Source organism: Equus quagga, chromosome 5 (genome assembly GCF_021613505.1).
Source record: "Equus quagga isolate Etosha38 chromosome 5, UCLA_HA_Equagga_1.0, whole genome shotgun sequence".
Classification (NCBI taxonomy): domain Eukaryota; kingdom Metazoa; phylum Chordata; class Mammalia; order Perissodactyla; family Equidae; genus Equus; species Equus quagga.
In genome coordinates this window covers 106,892,848-106,915,637 of record NC_060271.1, presented here as the reverse complement: position 1 = coordinate 106,915,637, position 22,790 = coordinate 106,892,848, and the positions used below count along the sequence as shown (strand labels likewise).

At 34.1% G+C, this 22,790-nt stretch overlaps 1 protein-coding gene across 5 annotated transcripts in view; it reads right to left on the bottom strand.

Annotated features, from left to right (window-relative positions):
• The window catches only part of MAP4K3 (mitogen-activated protein kinase kinase kinase kinase 3), a 192,348-nt gene that overhangs the window by 20,652 nt on the left and 148,906 nt on the right, over positions 1-22,790 (bottom strand). For all 5 annotated transcript variants that reach the window (XR_006888463.1, XR_006888462.1, XR_006888464.1 and 2 more), the window contains 10 exons: positions 18,235-18,273; positions 17,942-17,995; positions 15,130-15,172; positions 13,246-13,405; positions 12,280-12,392; positions 8,881-8,922; positions 6,585-6,669; positions 5,161-5,240; positions 865-925; positions 664-781 (listed from right to left, as the gene is read on the bottom strand). Coding sequence is in view for 2 of the 5 variants with exons in the window: in XM_046660241.1 (XP_046516197.1) it covers positions 664-781; positions 865-925; positions 5,161-5,240; positions 6,585-6,669; positions 8,881-8,922; positions 12,280-12,392; positions 13,246-13,405; positions 15,130-15,172; positions 17,942-17,995; positions 18,235-18,273 (795 nt within the window). In the remaining 3 variants the exon portion in view is untranslated. The remainder of the gene's footprint in view (positions 1-663; positions 782-864; positions 926-5,160; positions 5,241-6,584; positions 6,670-8,880; positions 8,923-12,279; positions 12,393-13,245; positions 13,406-15,129; positions 15,173-17,941; positions 17,996-18,234; positions 18,274-22,790) is intronic.

Genomic DNA, 22,790 nt, shown 5'->3' with positions numbered 1-22,790 from the left:
ATACTGTAAACTCAGAAACTGAGAACAACAGATTTTCAAGGTACATGAAAGCTAAGGTTCTACATTAGCTGCTTTATAATTAATACTGTAAAAGAAGAATGGCTATATCATAGTTTTTGTAAAATATAATTTATATCAGACTCAGAAGACCTTTTAGTCAAGAAACTAGGTCCAATATAATAACCAAAAGAGAGCGTACAATTAAAAATCCCTGAAAGTAGAAAAGCAAAATCCCTCAATTTCTAAATAATTATTGTCTAATGTAAAAACCTTTAATAAATAATTTTGATTTTCTGAGTTTAGAAACTGTACTTTGAGAAAAACAGATTTTATTAAAATTAACACAAATATGTCAAAAGCAATACAAGTGATGAAAAATTACTAGCACATTGCAGAAGAAATTAGTTTAACCTTGTGGAAAAACAGAATTAAAAATTCAGAAAGAAAATGTTTGATGTAATTGGAAAATATAAAGTAAAAAAATCTTAGAAGAATGTGATAAATAAGCACTTGTGAAAACAGTATTTCTTACAATGTTTCATTTCACATGACTTCTACTAACCCCAACTGAGTGCTTTTTCACTTTCTTTAGTGTAACTATTTATTAGAGTGAATTATTAACATAATATCTCTAAGGATGAAAACATAATTAAATGTAATTACCGCGGCAGTATTCTGTCAGGGAGTTTGTGTGCTGGAATAGCAACAGGTAACTTCTGCATTTGTCTTGCATAATCAAAAAGCCCTGGTAAATTATGGGAATAAAGCTGAGAAGCTTTACCTGTAGAAAAAAATAAATATGACATAAAAGCTAATAACATAAACAGGAACAATCGTAAGGGTTTTAAAAACTAAAAGACTTACCAGATATTGATAGTAAGCAATTGTTCATTACATACAACCACGTACACCTTCGGGGGAATAGCTGATAAAAAAAGCACAAAGTTTACAAGGGATAATAGATAACAGCAATGCAAATATGTACATATTTACCATGTAAGCTGTCATATCAGTAGGCCAGTTCTTAAAAAAGAAACATATTTTTATAGAAATTCATTTTATAAGGCATTTAAAACAAGATGATATGCATATGCATTTATATTGGAAGAAAAAATAAATTAGCAATTTAATTTCATTATCTAAGTCTCAATATGATATGATTAGCTCAAGTCTCCCTTACAGTAAGGACTATGTAATCCGAAACCATGCAGGGAAAAAGAACATTTTTAAACAATGTCTAGTCCTCTATTTTGGTTCTGGGGTTAAATAATTAACACTCTCCTGCGTGCTTCTCAAAAAACGTTCTTATCTAAGTATACGGACATGCATGGTTTTGGAGCATGACAGAAAAAAGGATCATGGTGTAGTGGAACATAGGCTACGGAAACACTAGGTATAGAGAAAAAAGAGGTGGGAGAGAAAATGATGCAAACTTATAAACCATAAAGGACACATATATGGAATTTATTACTGAAATCTACTACCTAAGAATGAGAGGCATCCCTGGAAGCCTGAAAGTGATCAGTATTTAGGGCAAAGAAAAGGGAATTTCATGGAACACAGTCCATGTATTTTGAATGGAAAAAAGAACTGCTGTCATTAAGACATTTCATAATAAATATCAGTGGTTCTCAAGGTGGTGCTTGCACGAGCATCATCAGCACTACCTGGGCATTTGTTAGAAATGCAAATTCTTGGACTTCACCCCAGACTTACTGAAGTAGAAGTTCTGAAGGTGGGCCCAGCAATCTATGTTTTAACCATCCCTCCAGGTGATTCTGACGCATACTGAAGTTGGAGAACCACTGATGAATATAATTAAAGCATTCTGATTTAACAAGCTTGTTGCTGGGTTTGCTTTGGCAATTCCTACTAAGTTACTCTAAGATACACTGGGATGGGGTTAGGGAATGGAGAGAATAAACTGATGAATGATGAAACAAATCAATAGGCCTCTAAGGACATGACTTTATTAAAGCACAAAGTCACAATAATGGTCCTGAATAATTAAAAGAGAAGAGGTAATATTAAAAGAGGGAGAAACAAAGTAAAATCCATTTTAAATAAAACTTGATTGTTTCATTTATTTGCAAAATATATTCACATAAAATACCCAATTTCTCCAAACAAGTAAAATGTGGCATTATCATATAGTTTTTAATTTTGGAAACATGCCTACAGCTGTGTCTCAGACTGACAGGACATAAACAAACATTTCCTACTTTATGCGCTTCATAAAACATTCACAACAGAATCGGAAATTGATTGGCTACATTGAGAAAATTAGGCAGAGAAACGGGCAATGACTTGTTTCAAGCCACACAGCAGTACGTGTTACCAAAGTAGCAAGAAACTGATTTTCAGTGTTGGACTGGGTTTATTTCCATAAAAATAAATACTTAAAAAGTACTTCTCTAGTACCAAAGCTTCTCTAGTACCATGGTTTATTATGAGATTATATATTTGTAAATATAAGTGAGTTACCTTAATACAAGCATATATAAAGCCCAGAGCAAGACACAAATTCCTGTCATTTTTTTTCAATTGAGGTAACACTGGTTTATAACATATATACATTTCAGGTGACATCATTATATTTCGACTCTGTACAGACTACATCATGTTCACCACCTAAAGTCTAGTTGTCATCCGTCATCATACAGATGTGCCGCTTTACCTCTTTTGCTCTCCCTTCATCCCCCTATTCCTTTCATATTATCAACATAGGGACAGCGAAAAAGTATTTATGCAAGGTTTTATTAAGTGTTGGATTTCACTTCAGATTTACATTTTTAATCACATTTAATAAAACTCTAAAGCTTTTCTAGATTCTAATGTCTGCTTCCTTTAGCAAAGTAGGCTCTGGGTGAAATAATCAATGTAATAAAGGCATATAGTAGTTAAGAAGAGTAGGTTCTACACTTTGCCTAGTCACATACCTGCCTTTGCTTTCTCACTGACTCTGTGACCTTGGGTAATTTACTTCATCTCTGTGTCTCAGTGTTCTTACCTGTAAGCTGGCGCACCAGTACCTAACAGAGCTGTTGTGGTGATTAGACAAGATACTCCCATAAAGTGCTTAGAAGACTGGTATGCGCTGAGTACTCAAATGTCAGCCACACATAATAAAAGCAGACAAAAATTTAAAGTCAAGACCCTGTTTTCTTTCTCACCTTTCAGCATCTTCCCCTATCTAGCAGACTCATGCACCCAGTTTCTTTCCCCTAGAGTACAGAGAAAACCAACCTAACAATCAATTTCACAGTAAAATGAAAAAATTTAGGATCTCACATCTACTCATTCTCTACTCTTATAGGTTTTCTCTGGGAGGGAAAATGTTTCACTTTGAAGGCATGTTTAGCTAAGAAAATATTACTCTAGTAGTGTAATTCCAAATGCTGGAGCACCTAAGAAGGGGAGTTACTGCAGACAGGGGCTGCCTGGGGTTGATGGTACCTTCACTTAAGAATCCCTTAAGTGAGAGGTTGATAAATGCTTACCCCACCCATGCACGAAGTTTGTCTTGTTCCTTACAATTAATATTGTTACCAGTAATATAATTTTTAGATATTTCATTATATCCAAGAAAAATATTACTCTTTTGAATTATTTACTATTATAAATAACGAGACCTTTTTCTTTTTTCCCTAGTTCTTATGTATTTTTCAGCCACTTCTCTGTATAGCTCTTCGAGATTAAAAGATTTATAGCATATCATACAGCTTAGGATCTTGTCTGAAAATCTGATTAAAAAGAAGTTGTGATGAGAAAAGATAATGTTTGGTTATGAAGAAATTATCATTACCTACGGGATTTTATCTCCATTTTATTTGTAATCAATTTATATTGATAATGGAGAATTAGTTAGACATCCTGCAGGCACCTAAAACTCTGTGTGACCAAACTGAATGCATCCATCATCATTGTCTTCAAACCGACTTCTCCTTCTGTATACTACACCCTGCCTACTGGTACTGTCATTCACCTGGTCACTCAAGTTGGAAACCTGAAGTCAACCTAGACTTCTCCTTAACCTCCATGTTGAAGTGGTCATTCAATTTGGCCAATGCCAGCTCTTTAATCTTTCTCTAGCTCCAGAGTTTCTCTGTAGGAGCAATCCAGGTGGGAGAGGCAGCGTGGTGAAGTAGTTAAGGACATGGACTCTGGAGCCAGCTTGCCTGGGTTCATATCCCAGCTCAGCCATCTAAAGCTGTGGGATCTTTGAAAAGTTACTAATCCTTTCTATGCCTCAGATTTCTCATCTGAAATGAGAATAATGGTAGCTACTTCTGATAGATGTTGTGAAGATTAAATAAGTTAATATATATAAAGCATTTAAAAACAGTGTCTGGCACATAATAAGCTTTATACAGGTAACAGCTATTAATATCATCATCATTATCAGTTTTGCAGGTAGTTTAGCATTCTTGGCCTCTGGGTAATAAATGCCAAAAGCTTGCCCCAGCCATTGCAACAACCAAAAATGTCCCCATACAATTCCAAACCCCATTTTTTCCTCTCTGTCCTCTCCACTTCTGCCCTCACTCTATACTTTACCCTTTGACCATATCTCTAGTCTCATCTCTCACCATACTGCAAACAGATATTTCTAAAACATCGATCTGATCTTCAGCACGTCACACAAAACTCTGGAGTTTGGCACCTGCTTATCCATCCAGTTCCATTTACTGTTACTATTCTACACTCATTCTATGCTCCAAATTGTCCATTCATGGTTCCTCATACTTGTCATGCTGTTTCACAATTCCATGGCTTCATATTTTCCCTCCTTCTGTCTCTCTGGCAACCTCCAACTCATCGTCACTTACAGTCCATCTCAAATGTCTCTCCTTCTCCTCTGCCCACAGGAGGTGCTGGTGACTCCTGCCTCTGTGGCCAACCGTTGTACTCATTCCTAGTGTGACATCTAACTCTGAGTGTTGAAGTTATTGGTTTATGTGTCTGTCTCCTCTCTTACACTATGTACTCCTCAAGGGTAAGGACTAGTCCTATGAATGTGTCTCCAGTACCTGGTAAATAGAACATGCTCCATGAAGGTTTTACGAATAAAAAGGCAGCAACTCACAGAATTGAAACTTATTTCTTCTTTAATGTCTACGTATAATAAAATTTAAAAAAGGAAAATATAAAATAACATACCTGTTCCATTGATGTTTCATGAAGTTCATTAAGATTCAAGGTATAAATCCCTTCTTCAGCACCAAATATCAAGTATTGATCTGAAATAAAGTAATCCACTGATTTTGATATATAAAATACTTTAAAAAAGGACTTAGGTAGTCTAAAATACCGTAAGTATGCGTTATATGAAAAAAATTACTGTGATTTATAAGCAGTAAATACTTATTTTTAATTTTAATGCACATAAGTGGTTCGACACGCTAGCCTAATGGATTGAGTTATAAGTAAATATCAACCTCAAAGCAGTGAAGACAACTTTTATGTAAAAGACGTTTTGAAGAGTGGCATGCTAGGACTCCTCATTCATCAGAAGGTGCTAAGGACTGGTTGAGAATCTGCAGCTTCTTTTCTAAGCCCCCTTAAGTGAGGATCATGTGCAAACAACATACAGAATGCAAATCAAGAGCAGCTGATACAGTTGCAAAATATTTTTGGCAGATGGGCCATTATTATAAGCACTAACATCAAAAAACCAGGATCTGACTACTGCCTATTAAAAAAAGTTAACTAAAACTTGGATAACCTGCTATGGTACTCAATATTTCTAGAAGACACTACAAGTTTGGCCATGGTCCTGTTTGATCTGTTTTTATGATAATATAAAACAAGAGGTCAAGAACTTCTTCATAGTAAACTGAAGTATGCTGAAACAACTTAGAATGCCAAGAGCATTCCCACACTGCCCAGCATTTAGGATTAGTGCTGGTGGATTAATGGCATAAGCTCTGTGGTCAGATAGAATGGAACTGGGTTCAAACTGCAGCTCTATCACCAACTGGCTGTGAAACAATGAACCTCTCTAAGCGTCATTTTCCCTACCTGTGAAATAAAAGCGCCTTGGATTTGTGGAAGGTCTAGTAAGAATCCATAGGTGTGTGGATGTTTGTATACATCTCTATGTGTATCTTACAGAGAGAGAGATTAAGATACAGATACACAGTGAGAAGACACAGACAGTCTTTAGGTAGTGCCTAATGACAACTATTCTTACTATGATCTCTTTAAAGATGAGAGATCCTCTCAAGTGGTCACTAGACCCTGGGCCCTCAGTAGTTAAATTCCTTTAGCAATGGCTGTGTCTAAAACACAAAGATATTGAATGATTGTGCAGCAGCAAAACAAACTTTTTCGGAGAAAATCAGGGTGGCATAGAGTATATGGTTTCATTATATTGATATGGTGACTACACAGTGAAATTTTAATGTTATGTGTCATCCCAAACACTAATAATAACAGAGAAATACATTAATCTTAAAAATTTTGTAAAAATTTAACAAGATTTTTTCAGAAAGATACTCAGAAAATGAATAAAATCTAACACTTTCGTGGCCTCAGTTTAAAAAATAATTAAAAAGATAACAGACAGAAACATACAGTATTACCTCTCGTATCTGGGTTTATCCATGATGTTGCACAGTGAATTTTCAAGGGACATCCATTAAAAACCTTTGAAAAACATGCACCCATCTGGTAAAAGCAAAGAAGAACCAAATAGATGTATCAAGTCATAGCTATTTCCCTTATAGTGGTACCACAAAGGTTCCAGGCACAATAACAAGTGTCATCTTGTACAAGATTTTACATAAAATAAAGAGTCATTTTGTTTTTCTTATCTCCTCAAATACACAGTTTATTATAACCAATTCTACCCAATAATCTGTTTACAGAAGTATCATGTGCATGTCCCAAATCAAGAGCAATATAACATTCCCAGGTAAGAAGGAAACCATAATCTCCATACAGGTGAAAAATCTTATTTGGTTTCATGAGACTATAAATGGTATTAATCAACAGATTTACTATTACACAGTGAAAAAGTCATGGTTGATTTGAAATTCATATATGTACTTTGATCTCAAAGCATAAAGAACCATTTTTTAAAAAAAATGAGCAACCTGTTTTCTTTGACATTAATATTTATTTATCAAGCCCATTTAAAAATCTTTCAGATAATAAATACCTTATAATGAAATATAGTATTACTCATTTGAACCTTTTTTTTGATCTTCAAAGAGTAAAATGTTAATTTTGAAATCATTGCTCAGGTTAGGATAAATAAATACAAGAAAGCTTACTCATTTAATCACTTTTACTACCAACAACTTGGGGGAAAAATACAAAAATATTTGGTCAGAAGAACAGCACTGTGCATAATTTTATAGCAGGAATGTTTTCTTCACAAACACAAAGATAATACTAAGAGAGAACATGTCACTAGTTGGCTATAATGGATTAAATAATATTAAGAAAAAATAATCAAAATAATAAATCTTAAGATTTCCTTTTATTCATAGAAACTTACCAACCAGTATTTTTAAGATTTTAGTATCAAAAAAAGAATAATTATAGCCTGGTAATACTGCCACATAGTAGGAGACTAATAAAAAAACGTTTTTACAGGGGCCAGCCTGGTGGTGGAGTGGGTAACTTGGTGCACTCTGCTTCAGTGGCCCAGGGTTTGCAGGTTTGGATCCCAGGGGCAGACCTAGCACCATTCATTCCTGCTAGTTAAGCTCGCTGTGGCAGTATCCCACACAAAATAGAGGAAGATTGCCACAGATGTTAGTTCAGGGACAATCTTCCTCCAAAAAAAAAAAGTTTTTATGGTGTAGGGCAGAAATTGTGTCACTTAACTAATCCTAATAACTACCTTTTAAGATAGCTACTAAAATTCATACGTTACAGTATTGCCAAATCCCTAAAAATCCAAATGACAATGAGGTACAGAACAATTAAACCAGTCCCAACTTTAAGCTAATTTGTATAGTCAGTCCTACCTGGCATTCCACAGTTATCAGCAATTCCCTGTCAACTGCATACCTGACGTAAGAGTTTTATCTTGTAGCCAAATACAAGTCTTATCCCTATTATATATATATGCCTGCTAGACTTGGGAGCCCTTTACATTCAAAACATTATTATTTTGTAAGATAAGGTCTAATCACTTAGATCTTTATACTAATTAAAAAGTAAAAAGGCTAAAAAGTAGAGTTGGGAGGTTTAAAAACTGGAAACTATGGACATCCTCTAAACCAGTGTTACATAAGGTTTTATAGATTTGTAGCAGTGAAAATGTAGTTCTATTCATACTAACCTACAATTATATTAACAATTTTAATCCTAAGAGAGACCTGAGGGTCTAATTAAAAAAAACAAAAAACAACAGACTATAACACAGGACATCTAAGCTCTAGCTCCAGGTCTGGCTAGAGTTGGGTGGAGTTTTGTGATCCTGGTGACTCAGACTTTGGGTTTCAGTTTTACTCAGGGGCGAAAAAAAGTGTTTGGGCCAGATGCTCCTTCACTGTTCCTTCCAGTTCTAAAATTCTGTTTCTGGTAATTGACAAAACGTTAGAAAAAATGTGTCATATCTCCATTTTGTACTTCCCATTATATTCGTGTGCCTTTTTTAACATTTCTTCAAAAACAGTTGCAAATAACATATTAACAAACTTCAGAATAAAGGAGCTTTAAAATGTATAATTTATCATCATTTTATTTTGAAAAGATACTTTTTGGATGTAATTAATAAATATTTAAACGAGCAATCAGATTTTTTCCCAATAATAATGGAGGTTCTTTCAAAAAGGCAAAAAATCTAACCAAAGATACACATTCAAGCAATTGTTTGTCACTGTATATTAGTTTGAAAACAACCTATTTGATATTTATACTTACATGCACTTTAGGTGTTGGGGGTAGACCGTTACTAATAGGCTTCTAGAAAAAGAACAAATGCATTTTTACACCACTTCTGTTACTGTTTGATATAACAATAGTGCATTTCAAACACATGTATTGGAATAAAATACATGAATACATTCTCTTTATAAAAACAAAACATTACAGATAAGGCTAAAGTTCTCTATGATCCTTCCACAGTTCACTTATTCCTAGTACTTGCCCCACAAAAAACAGGTTTGGTATGTACTCTTTCAAACCTTTCTTTATGTAATTATATGTACTCACGCATTTGTGCATCCTTCCAGATCTTTCTGTATATATTTACATACATGTCTCTGGAGAAAATACTGTTTCTGTGTGTGTTTTAGAACATAAATAGTAACGCACGGTTTATTGACTTTTTCTCTGTCTTAACTAACATTGGGTCTCAGGCAGCATTTGATATCAGTACATATAGATCTGGTTCATTTAACTGCAGCACAGTATGAATACAACACACTTTGTTTAGCCATTCCCTAATTGTTATTGAATAGCTAGGTTATCTTCAATTTTTTACTATAACAACAATGTGGAAATGATCACCCTTACATACACCTTATGCGTGAATGGTTCTTTTAGGGTATAGTGGGAGAAGTGAAACTACTGGAACATGGGGGCTTTGTACCATTTACATTTTGGTGGATACTGACTGCCAAACTGCCTTTCAGAGTGCCCATATCACATCACACCCACCAGCAGCAAGGTATGAGAGTCCTGGTTCCTTACAGTCTCACAGACAATCCATTGTCGTCAAACTGATTAGTAAAAAACGTTTTCCCATTAATTTGCATGCCTCTGACTGCTAGGAAGGTTGAGAATCCTTTTAAAAAACGTTTACTGGTTATCAGTACTTCTGTGAATTGTCTTTTCCCATTTTTTTTACTGAGCTATCTTTTTCTTATCTATTTGTTGGAGTTCTTTATATAATCTAGATTTGAATTCTTTATATGTTACATATATAACAAATATTTTCTCCTAGTCTACAGATTATCTTAACCTTGTTTACAATGATTTTGTCAATTGAAGTTTTAAATTTTGATGGATTCAAATATATTAATCATTGATCAGAGCACACTGATAATTATAAAGAGAGGAAAAACAGCACATTAGCTCACCTAAAATATTCCCAAGAATATCAGATATTTTTTCCAAGGGGCTACATTCCTGGGGTATAGGACTTGTCCCCTGGAGAGGGGATCTCCTTAGGAGAGACTATACTTTAAACATAAATGTTATAAAAGTCTAGATTTCTTTTGAGGCTAATCTTAGTAATAGCATTTTAAGGAATGATATCACAATCTTTTCTCAATCTGATATAAATCTGAATTATTTAAATGATGCAACAAAAATTAGTTAAAAAGCTGTTAAGTGATTTCACATATATGATAAAAATGAAATATTCTGTGTAGTATTGCTTATATGAGTAACCATTAGACACTTCTAAAATTAAGATTACATGAATTTTACTTTGTAGATATGCTTATGAGAATGTACATCCTATTATTACCACCAACTTCTGATAATTTTTTTCCCATTTTGCAAATAATTTACATATTTATTTTTATTTTGATGTCCTTAAATTATCTTATATATTTTAGCAAAACATCATTTTTAATTGGGGAGCTCTGAATGTTATAAGTATCAGATTTAACTTAAATACTGACAGAATTGGCTGTAAATAATTTCAAGAAGCTGCACAAATTGTACCCATGTTTCAATATACCACGGATACTGTTTATCCTAGGATACAATCATGGACATTATTTATTTCAGAATTGTTGAGACTGTTAGTTTAAGTTCTAGCTCTTTATCCTAATGAAACAAGGTAATAGAAAAAGTGGCTTAAAAATTCACACGTAAGGGGCTGGCCCCGTGGCCGAGTGGTTAGGTTCGCGCGCTCTGCTGCAGGCGGCCCAGTGTTTCGTTGGTTCGAATCCTGGGCGCGGACATGGCACTGCTCATCAGACCACGCTCAGGCGGCGTCCCACATGCCACAACTGGAAGAACGTACAACGGAGAATACACAACTATGTACCGGGGGGCTTTGGGGAGAAAAAGGAAAAAATAAAATCTTAAAAAAAAAAAAAAAAAAAAAATTCACACGTAAAAAAACATATACCTCTCTCAAAGGTTATTATACTGTGTTGCAGAGTCATTAAGGTGCATTTTTGTACTACTGCATTGGTAGGGCTGTCAAATTTTAAACTGATTAAAGCAAGAAGGCACTGATCAGTTAGACTAACCTTTATAAAAACCATTCCTGAAGGACATTTTACACTCTTGTTAAAAATGTCCCAAATTTCACAAATTACAATGGATAATCCTATTCAAATGCCTTAATTGAATTACAAAAAACAGTATGTAATACTATATAGTGAAGTCTTAAAAAACAGTTAAAGAGATATAATACAAAAGCCTCTAGCAATGTGCTTACTGCAAAAAACCATAGCTACATGCACATGAACATATTAAATGTACTAGAAATTTCTATAAAAATAACAAATATTGGTATACACAAAAACTTCAAAAAAATACTATCTCATTCCATGATCTCATCGGCATCTGCTAAATTGGAGATTTTAAGGATTTTTTGTTGTTTTAAGTTCTATGATGACAGATAAATGTCTTCCGATGATGAAGAGTAAATTCCTTACAAATGTTAAAAAGTTTTAATCTCCCTGATAAATACTATTTATGTTTTAATAGTTATAGTGTTTTACCTAATATTACCTAATATTTATAACAGAAATAGCTCCTAAGGCTAATTTCATCTTTCCTGAAGTGATATCTTATATCTACTAGAAAATAATCTTAATTTTGCCTCTTTGTTAGTTATTTTCTTTGAGTAAGAGTAGAAACATCATAAATTGTGTAATCTACAGTTAGAAATTTGTTCTGGGATACAAGCTCTAGCTTTCCTTATCTGTCCATGTCCTTCTTTCCATAACTTCTTGAAATTTTTTTCATAACTTAGGAACTCTTAAGAATCAATTCTTATCAACGAGAATAAGCATAGCTCTTTTCTGAACAATCACATGAATACTAAGTGTTTACTTGTATACAAAAGGTCACATTTTATAACACACTATATGACAAATAGGCCTAATTTGAACAGAAAGCCATCATTTCAAGTTTATCATAACAAAGTTATCTTTTTTCAAAACGATCTATTATCATTATAATTAATACACTAAAATACCAATATACTAATTGTAAAACATATAATTGTTATATTTTCACTAACCATAACTGCAAAACTAAATTATAACTGAAAAAGTTAATAGTGAAAATTGCAAAATTTAATAGTGAAAAAGGAAACAAATACAAGTAGAGCTTACGAATACAAATACCTACTGGTACATCTTTCTTTTCTTTCCTTGAAAGGTTTGTGCCTCTGTGTTCATTCTGTTGTTGATATAATGAACCATCTCGTTCACCATTTAACTGAAAGGAATTCACTCCATTTCCTTCAATAAGATATGTTTAAATATATTAAAAAAAGGATTAATTTTTACCAAAATTTTCATTCAGAAAATTATCAAGTAGGAAAGGAAAATATTATCTCTGAGACAATTTCAGCTTCATTTGGGACCACCCAATCAGAATATTAAGTCTTATATATGTGTCTTCTATGTCTCTATTTCTGGCATATAGGCAATTTTAAATTCAGGTTGTATCTAAGTACATATATTTGTGTTAAAAAGACAACAAAGCAATATTGAATACGTAACTACTTTCAGGAAAGGGCAATTTATAGTATATTATCCAAAAAACTTTAGTTGCTCTTTTTAAAACTGCTTCCTTTGCATAAAACACAAGAAATTTTACAGTATTAAAACAGCATCTTCTAGTACTAATTCAGAGGCAAATATGTAGCAAATAGTGACAATGATTTTTCTAAAAACGATTAAACAAAATAAAATAAAGGGGTTAGATAAAGTACCCTCTTTTTTTTCTAAAACAGAAGTAGCCTAGAACCAAAAGGTATTTTCCTTGTTTGTTCAGAGTTTAATTTCTTTTGTTCCACACTACAGATAAATGATGAATTGAGAATAAACAATTCTCCAAAAGAGGGAAGGCTAGATATGAAAGGAGAGACAAAGGGGCAAAATATCCCAGGCTGAGTCATACGTAATCCTGTCATAAAAACACTTCAAACCATGAGGCAAAGAGTAGAGAACATCTCCATGGCCACTGCCTTCCTTCTCCTCTCCTCAAAGGAACTTCAAATAATCTCTTGAGACAAAGATTCCCTCCACTGTTTTCAGACAGTATGAAAACCTGGCAACACACTTATTTTACCCCGGCTCCCCCCTTTACCTAAAGCAACAGGCTTTTGTGGAGGTAATCTGGGAGGTGGTGGTCTAGGTGGCACCTGGGATGGTTTTGCTGGGCTCTCTGACATGGGACATCTCTTGATTGTTCCCTGATTATCATCCTCAGCAGAATGAGTTTCTTGTGGTATGAATATGGACTTAGGCTAAAATAACACAGAAAAGGAGACCAATGATTAAACATGAAATTATTCATTTTTCATTAAACACGAAAAATATTAAATGTCTTTTCTGAAGTAAATATTATATATCAGAAGCTCTCAAATGGTGTTTATTAGCTGAGTTTCAAGGTTATTCAACTATCTGATACAGATTATCTTAAAATACATCCTAAAAAATGCACATAAAAATGTTTTCTCAGGAAAAAAAGGCCTCTTTCTATTAATTCCTCACATGCCTTCTCACATAGGCATGCCAAATAAATATCTTCTGGTCTTTCTAATCTCCAGTTTAAATGAATCTCTTTTTATTTTAAACATTCAGGCTAACCAAAGTTCAGCTCCCAACAAGGCTAACCCAAACTGTCTCATTTAGAACACTCAATGTCCTTTATGTTCATGCTTCATCTTTCAGATTGGGGACAGAAGATACCGATTAAAATTTCATAATATTGGAGAATACTAACACAGCAATATGGGATGCCTGAGAAACATTCTGTGCAGACAAGGGAAAAACCTCCAGTCAGCTGAAGGTTTGGAGAACTTACAGATTCTTATAAATGTGTCCCTTACTAGGAAGACTGCTTAGAACTTCTCTCTCTGGAATTCAGATCTCTATGCTTCCACTGATGCAAAACTAAACAAGCAAGCACTGTATTCTTTACCTGTGAATCATGATTTTCGCAAAAGTATCAAATGAAAACAAAACATAGTAATACACTGGATGCCAACACTGGCAGACTCCAATTCTCATTTGTAACTCTTGATTTCAAACCTTTTAACAGCTCATTTTATAAACAGTTCATTTTATAAGTAAAATTTGCTATGCATATTAACTTATAAATTTGTATTACCACTACTATATTAACTTGTTTTACCTTTAAAAAAACCCCATCAGTTGGGATCACTTTACTATGTTATGATGCTTTTGTCTGATAAAAGGATTTTGTTGCTAAAAAAGTTTTGAAAATTACTGTCCTATTTTGTATATTTAAGTACCTTCTGAAAATTAAATACTTGTGATGATTAATCACTATCCTTTACCTATTCTCAGGAAATCTGTTACCAGAAGATTGTAGATTTTGAGGACAAAACCTTATTAAAAAAAGGGGGCCGGCACCGTGGCCGAGTGGTTAAGTTCTCGCGCTCCACTACAGCGGCCCAGGGTTTTGCTGGTTCGGATCCTGGGTGCGGACATGGCACCACTCATCAGGCCACGGTGAGGCGGTGTCCCACGTGTCACAACTAGAAGTACTCACAACTCAAATATACAACTATGTACTGGGGGGATTTGGGGAGAAAAAGCAGAAAGAAAAAGAAAGAAAGAGAGAAAGAAAGAAAAAAGAAGATTGGCAACAGTTGTTAGCTCAAGGTGCCAATCTTTAAAAAAAAAAAAAAAAGTCTTCTAACACAGGTGAAATAATACTAACCCATTAGTATAATCATTTTCATGTACAAATTTCTAGAACTTATTATTTAGAATAAACACTAAATGACAAGTTAGATAATTTAAAAAAGATAAAAATAATCCCAATCATCTACCTATATCAGGGTTAGTACCTTTTTCATGATTTTTCTTTGTGGATCCCAAGTGAAGATAAGCTACAGAGTAATCGTTAATACAGTATTAAAGTAGCAGAACAATCACACACACACACACACACACACACACACACACACACAAATTCCAATTAAAAAACAAATCTGCCTACCTTTGGTGGCAAAGGAGGTGGAACTTTTGCCTTCATAGTTGAACTACAAAAACATATAAGTTTAGAATTAGAACTCTTCATTTTACAAATGAATCATTACCTAAAATATAAGTAAGTTTTCAAGGATACAGAAAAAAACTTGCATAAGCAAGTCCCTTTTTATAATTATGAGTTTTCCAAAAAATCTGTGAAATGTTCAAGTTATGATAGAATAAAGTATTATTTAGAAATAATTGAATAGATATGCTTTCTTGGTTTCAAATACTATACAGTAATTAAAACTGGAAAGATGACGACAATTCCAGTTTATATCATTTGAAAGGTAACTAATATAAAAACATAAGCAACAACTGGTTTAAAGAAAAATAGCGAAATAATACAGCATAAAAATCTATCACAATGCAAGCTTCATTTTTACTATTGTTAGATATGAAATATCTCTAATGAAGCTCATCAAAAGCTACAAACATGCTCTATGAAATTATAGGCAGAATTTATTTGATTGAAGCTAAGGTTCATTATGACTCAGGATCAGAGTTTTAACAGCACAAAAAAGTAAGATGATCAAGCATAAACTCTAAGATAAGGAAACTGAGGCCAGAGAGGTTAAGTAACCTGATCCAAGTTCACAAGAGTAGTGAGGCAGAAAGAAAGCCTCTGTCTCCAACTACTAGTCAGGTGCTCTTCTCCCTCTACCACGAAACTGCATCTTTCTTTTAAAAAAATAAACAAAGCAAAAAACCCTAAAAGGATTAAATATCAATGCTTACATAGTGAAAATATTCCCCCTTTAAAAATACATTTATATCCAAAGTATGTTTATTTGAAACATATCAGATGAAATTTAACCAACCACAAAATGAATCTCTTTGTAGTTGCAGTAATAATTACAGCAGCTACCAATTATTGACAGATTTATAACATTATTTATTAATTTGTTTTTTTCAAAGTTCTTTGTTATCAACTAGAGCTATGGACTGAATTGTGTCCATCCAAAATTCGTATGCTGGAGTTCTAAACCTCAATATGATTCCATCTGGACAAAGGGCTTTCAGGGGGTAATTAAGGTAAATAAGGGTGGGGTCCTGATCCAATAGAATTGGTGGCTTTATAAGGGGAAGAGATCTCTCTCTCTGTGCACACACCAAGAAAAGGTCAAGCGAGGACAGCAAGAAGGCAACTTCTCTACAAGCGAAGAAAAGGGCCCTCATCAGGAACTGAGATCGACAGGCACCTTATCTTGGATATCCTAGCCTCCAGAACTATGACAAATTTCTGTTGTTCAAGCCACTCAGTCTACGCTATTTTATGACAGCCCAAGCTAAGAGACATTTTGGAGTCAAGAAGTGGAGTGCTGCTGTTAACAATATCTAACAACACAGAAGTAGTTTTGGAACTGGGTAATGGGTAGAGGCTGGAAGAATTCTGAGGTGTGTGCTAGAAAGATAGACATTAAGAGTGATTCTGGCGAGTGGTCAGAAAGAAAAGACGAGAGCTGGTGAGAAAGTTTCCATCTTCTTGTAGAATACATAAATAATCATCAACAGAATGTTGGTAGCAATATGGACATTAAAGATCATTCTGGTGAGGTCTTCGACAGAAATGATAAACATGTTATTGGGAACTGGAAGAAATGTGATCTTGTTATAAAGTGGCAGAGAACTTGGCTGAATTGTGTTCATATTCATATTCTATTGTTTTGTGGAAGGTAAAACCTGTGAGTGATGAAATTGGTTATTTAGCTGAGGAGATTTCTAAGCAAAGTACTGAAGGAGCAGCTTGGATCTTTCTGACTGCTTATAGCAAAATGAGAGAAGACAGATAAGTTGAAGAAGGAATTGTTAAACAAAAGGAACCAGAACTTGAAATCTGAAAATTTTTCAGCCTATCCATATTATCTCAGAAACAGCATGAGAAAGCATGTTCTGAAGAGAACACCAAGGGTGTGGCTGGACTATCACTCAATAAAGAACTTATGGGACTATACCAGCACAAATACTGGCAGTCTGAACTGAAGGGGATGGAGACAAGACAAAATGAAGGAAGGCTGCTGGACTCCTTGGATTTGAAAAGACAGGATGACAGAGCTATCTAAACATGCGCTATTCTTCCCTAAGAAGGAAAAACTATCCTGAAGGTGATCCAGAGATCATCAGATCTAAATCAGATTAATTTAGATGATACTGAGAGGAGTCTTTGGACTTTAGAGTTGACGCTGGAATGAATTAAGACTTTCAGGGCTGGTGGGATGGAATGATTGTACTTCAGATGTGTCAAGGACATGAATTTTGGAGGACCAGAAACACAATGCTATGTGTCCCCTCAAAATTCATATGTTGAAGACCTAACTCCAATGTGACTGTATTTGTGAAGACAGTGCTTTGGGGAGGTAATTAAGGTTAACTGAGGTCATAAGAGTGAGGTCCCAAACGGATAGGATTGGTGACCTTATAAGACAAGGGAGAGACGTTTCTCTCTCTGTATGCATGCAATGAAGACACAGGGAGAAGGTAGCCATCTGAAGCTGGACGAGAGCTCTCACCAGGAACTAAATTGGCCAGCAGCTTGAGCTTGGACTTTCCAGCCTCCAGAACTGTGAGAAATAAATTTCGCTGTTTAAGCCACCAGTCTATGTTATTTTGTTAATGATATCTGAACTAATACAACTAGAATAAAGGAAAGAAACTGTGGTACGACCCGTGACACTATATTACTAATAATATTAAAATCACTGTTAATACTAAGCTGTCAGATTTATGAAATCAGGTCAAATGACACTTTTTCTTTTACCAAAAACAGAACTAGAACTTACTGTTTAGATTCATCATCATCCCCTTCATCATCTTCTAAATGTGCCACATGCCCTCTAAAGATAAGAAGGATAATTTCATTGTTACTAAATGGACTTCACCAAAACGGCTTAAGAAGAAATTTTAGAAAATACAGGAAGGGCTACTGCAAGAAAGAATTTTATTTCTATATCTTTACAGGATTCAGAATTAAAACGACAAAACAATCTTAGGCTACATGACAGAGAAGGGGGCAAACAGACTTTACTCATCTGTGACATAAAGTATTCTAAGCTTAATTAAAAACTAAAATTACCGCTGATGTAACTCTTCTTCTACAGACTTCAGAAGACTCCTTAAAAAAAAAGTGAACAAATAAGCAAAGGAATACCAACTATATATTTTCATCACTTTAACCTTACCCACAATTTTTAAATTATTCTTTAGCATTTTCTAAAAATTTGGCACAACTATAATCTCTATATCATAAAACATCGAGTTACATTTAATGAGATATCTCTATTTTCTGTTGCTGATGTCTTTATACATGTATTTTAAATGAACAAAATAAATCCTAATGTTTATTGAGAAATACCAATTCAAACAGAGGACAACCCACCATGAAATGTCACAATAGGACTGACAAAACAATAATTGCAGGGTCATAGTCAGGGGCTTCCAGGCTTCAAATCTTACCCGGAATATTCTACCTGACACCTGAAATTATATTTTCTTTTTCTTAAAATAAGGAAGGTGACACAATTTAAAAAAACACCATGCTCTCAGGCAATCCTACAAAATGAAACTCAACATGTTGGATCTCTCTGCAAAAGCATGCATGCATGTGATGTGAATACATGAATGTAGTAGCACTTTGCTTTCACAGAAGACACTCACTTACCTGAAGTATCTGTTCTCCAGTGGTGTACTGGCAAACACATTTACACTTTTGGGAGACTAAGCCTGTATCAGACCAGGTGTGAGGATTTTATCATTAGGAGCAATTTATAAAACTCTGATATTCAGGAATGTAAGAGAGAACTCATGGCATTCCTGAAGTTGCCTTACTTCTTTTCACTGCAAGTTCATGCAGCATACCTCCTATATTATACTCTTCAAGCATTAAAAACTCAATAGCCTTCTTAAAGCTAAGAGGATAGACAGAAATATGGTTACTGATAGATGACTGAGGTAAAAGTGATGCAGCAGAAAATCTCCTCTCCTCAAAAGTTAAGGTAGTACCTTGTAAGCATTTTTCTCTCCTATGTATTGGAAAAAACTGCCCACAGAATCATCAAAACATAAAACCAGAGAAACTGAAAGACACAGTTAGCTAGTATAAACAATTAATACAATAGACTTTAACCATCAAATATTTTAATTAGGACAGCTTAATAATAAACTAAGTATTAAAAAAGGATGAAGTTCTAAACCTGCAGTGGTAAATGACATGGGAAAACCATAAACTAATTGAAAACCCTATTTTGCAGACAAAGAAAACTGACTCCTTCAGTCAAATGCATTATCTTATCCACAAAGCTCTTCAGCGGCCAGCTCTAGAAAGGCAGAGCTTCTGCCTAGAGGCAGTGGAGCAAACTGATGACAGGTTGTGAAGCAAGAAAAGCATGAATCTGAATCTTGCCTCTGCCACTGTAAGGTGATGTGGCCTTAGATAAGTTACTTTGATATCCCAATGCTTCAGTTTCCATATCTGTAAAATGGGAATTACAACAGTACCTATGTCAAAGTGCTTATCTGAAGATATAGTTAATTAATATAAATAAAATACTTAGAATAGTAATTTAAAACATGGTAAGTACTCAATTAGTGTTGTCTTTATTATTATTGGTGATGCAACATTTCTTTAGCAATTCTCAAAGTGCGGTCTGAGGATCTTCGGGGGGGGGCCCTTAGTCTCCTGTAGATGGTCTGCAAAGTCAAAACTATTTTCATTTATCTTTTCCCCTCTTATTCTTTCACTGAGAATGAAACTCTGGAGTTTTCTGGAGACTACAAGATGCATGATATCTCAACAGATTAGTAGCAGACATGAGAATCTGTCTTCTATTAAGCCAGATATTAAGGAGATTTGTAAAAAATATAAAACAATGCCACTCTTCCTACTAATATTATTTTGTTTCAGGAAAAAATAGCTATTCTTCATAAAAAATATTATTAGTAGGCCTCAGCAAAAAGTTTGTTGTATTACAGCGACATATATAAAGCCTCTTACTACAATTATTTGCTGTTTCTAAGTCTCATGACAGGAATCAGGTAGTGTTACAAGGAAGGCACCATAAAGAAGTGGCATCTGAATCGGTCCTTAACGATGAGGAATTTTTTTAATACACAAAAAAATGTTATTTATGATAACATATAATGAGTATACTACTATTTTAAATAAATTAATATTTTGAAAAGTTTTCAGTTTAAATTTCCAATACTATTATAAATATTGATAGTTATACCCATATAAGCAAAAGCTCAATGGAATCCTCAATAATTTTTAAGACTGTCAAGGGATGCTGAGACCAAAAATTTAAGAAGAGTTGTTTTAAACTATTTTACCAAATTAAACATATCTCTGAACTGTACAGTGGGCTTTTACATCATTTTAGAAGATGTGAAGAAAACTTTTTCTTAAGCATATGACAATAATTTTTGAAGCATTCCTTTTTCTAGTAGAGATTAGAATTTGAAAATAATTAAGAGGAGAATTTAAAATATAGTTTATTTTCAGTTACCATATTTAATTGGACTTATATGGCACTTCACTTTTTAAAAAAGAATCTTCCTGGGAATGCTAGGTTCTCTTAAGAATAAGAGAACATGAAAAAGCAGCTACCCTACGGCTAGGGACTCATATATATTTTTTACTCATTTACTTGTAAATCTCCTACCATGTAAGATATTTTGTTAATAAAGTTACAGAATTCGTGAAGTCAATGAAAAGTAGGATATATGATTTGCTTTTCAGGCTTTATAAAAGAGAAAATGAAACATGGCTAAATTTGCTAAAAGGTTGATTTAGAGTAAATACTGTATCTTGAGAGCACTGGAGAAAAAAAATGTGATACTGATTTAATCACCAAGATTGAGTGCCATACAACAACGTCACTACTCACTAGTCCACTTCGATTCTTCTGTTATGGAATTTTCAGAAAATAATGAACAAAACAAAAATGATGCCCTGAGATACTGAATTATTAAGTCAATCTAAAATGATTAGGAAATTTGGATGAAAAAGTTAAAAATGGAACAACATGCAAACACAGATTTAACTAATGAAATGAAGAAACTGTTACGGAGAAAAGTAAAAAACCACTGCCAAAATAGTTACATATTCAAATTAGCTAAGGAATTCAGGTTGCTGGTTACTAAAATCTTTCAAAATTGCCTAATTGGCTCAAGACAATCTGTAAGTACTGCTTTGATTATGTTTGAAAACAAAACAAAAAAACTCCCTATTTCTTTAAAACCAAAGAGCAGTTTTATTCACTCATCTTCACTTGTTCTTACAATCAACAATTACTTACTGAGTAAATACTACAAATAAGAGCAACTAGTAAGTATGTACTAAGCCCTAAATGTGCTAAATGCTTTACAGTGATGATTCCATTTTGCCTCAGCACCCTATGAGGCAGGTACTATTTTAATCCCCCTTTTACCAGAGAAAATTGAGGTAACTTTCTCAGTCATATAGCTTACAGGACAGTTCTGACTCCAGATCTGGCATTTACTGCTACTGCCCTCAGTTGTGCCAGGAACTGTGTAAATCAATTTACTCTTTTCACCATTATTTAAATCTTCAGAAGAGAATTTATGTTTAGAATTTTTGCTTTACATTAGTACATTAGTAACAAAATTAGAAATAATCGGGTTTTTTTTTGAAGATTAGCCCTGAGCTAACATCTGTGCCCATCTTCCTCTATTTTATATGTGGGATGCCTACCACAGCATGGCTTGATAAGCAGTGGGTAGGTCTGCGCCTGGGATCCAAACTGGCAAACCCCAGGATGCTGAAGTGGAGAGTGTGAACTTAACTGCTAGGCCACTGGGCTGGCCCGCAAATTTTCTTTTAAAAATATTATTTTGTTGGTTTTAAATGGTCATAAAAGTTGGTCTCAATAATAACAGAATTCAAGGAAAAGAAAACAACCCAGTAAGTCAAAATACACATGCATTCTATTTAAAACACCCAGAACTATCTTAGATAATTCCTGTATGGTCTGGAATAGGTAGAAACCCATAAATGGAAATCTGTCTGCCTGATCACCTATGGAGAAAGCAGGAAATCCTGTGAGTTTTAAAACACTGCCTAGTCACGAGAATAAAGCAGACATATCAGTACAATAAGAGAAGTGCTACATCCATGCTCATGTCACATGTATGTATATACCTGTACACAAAACACAGCCAAAGGTCAAACTTTTGGCCAACCTACCTTGCCAGTGATTCGTTATATAGAATACAGTTCCTTAAGCAGGGATCCAATTAATCAAAAAACGAAGGTTGGGCAAATTATTAACATTTTACCTAGCCAAAGTAACTATATACTATGAAAATGTCTAACAATCAGAAATCAGACAATGGGAATTAAGGAATCTGGAAAAACATTTAGTGATGGGCCTTATCTTTTTGTATTTTTACAAGTAAATAATTTAAAAATATACTTAAAATGAACCAAAAAAAGTAAATGAAATATTTTCCCAAATTATCCAGCCTCTTAAAATATACCAAAATTTACTAACAAGGTCCTTAAAACTAGTGACCTCAAATTTAGACAAAATAACATAAAAAACACTTCAGAATTTTTTATTTGCTAACCTACCATGAGACAAACCTTCCTTTGCTGTCCATCCACAAATTAGG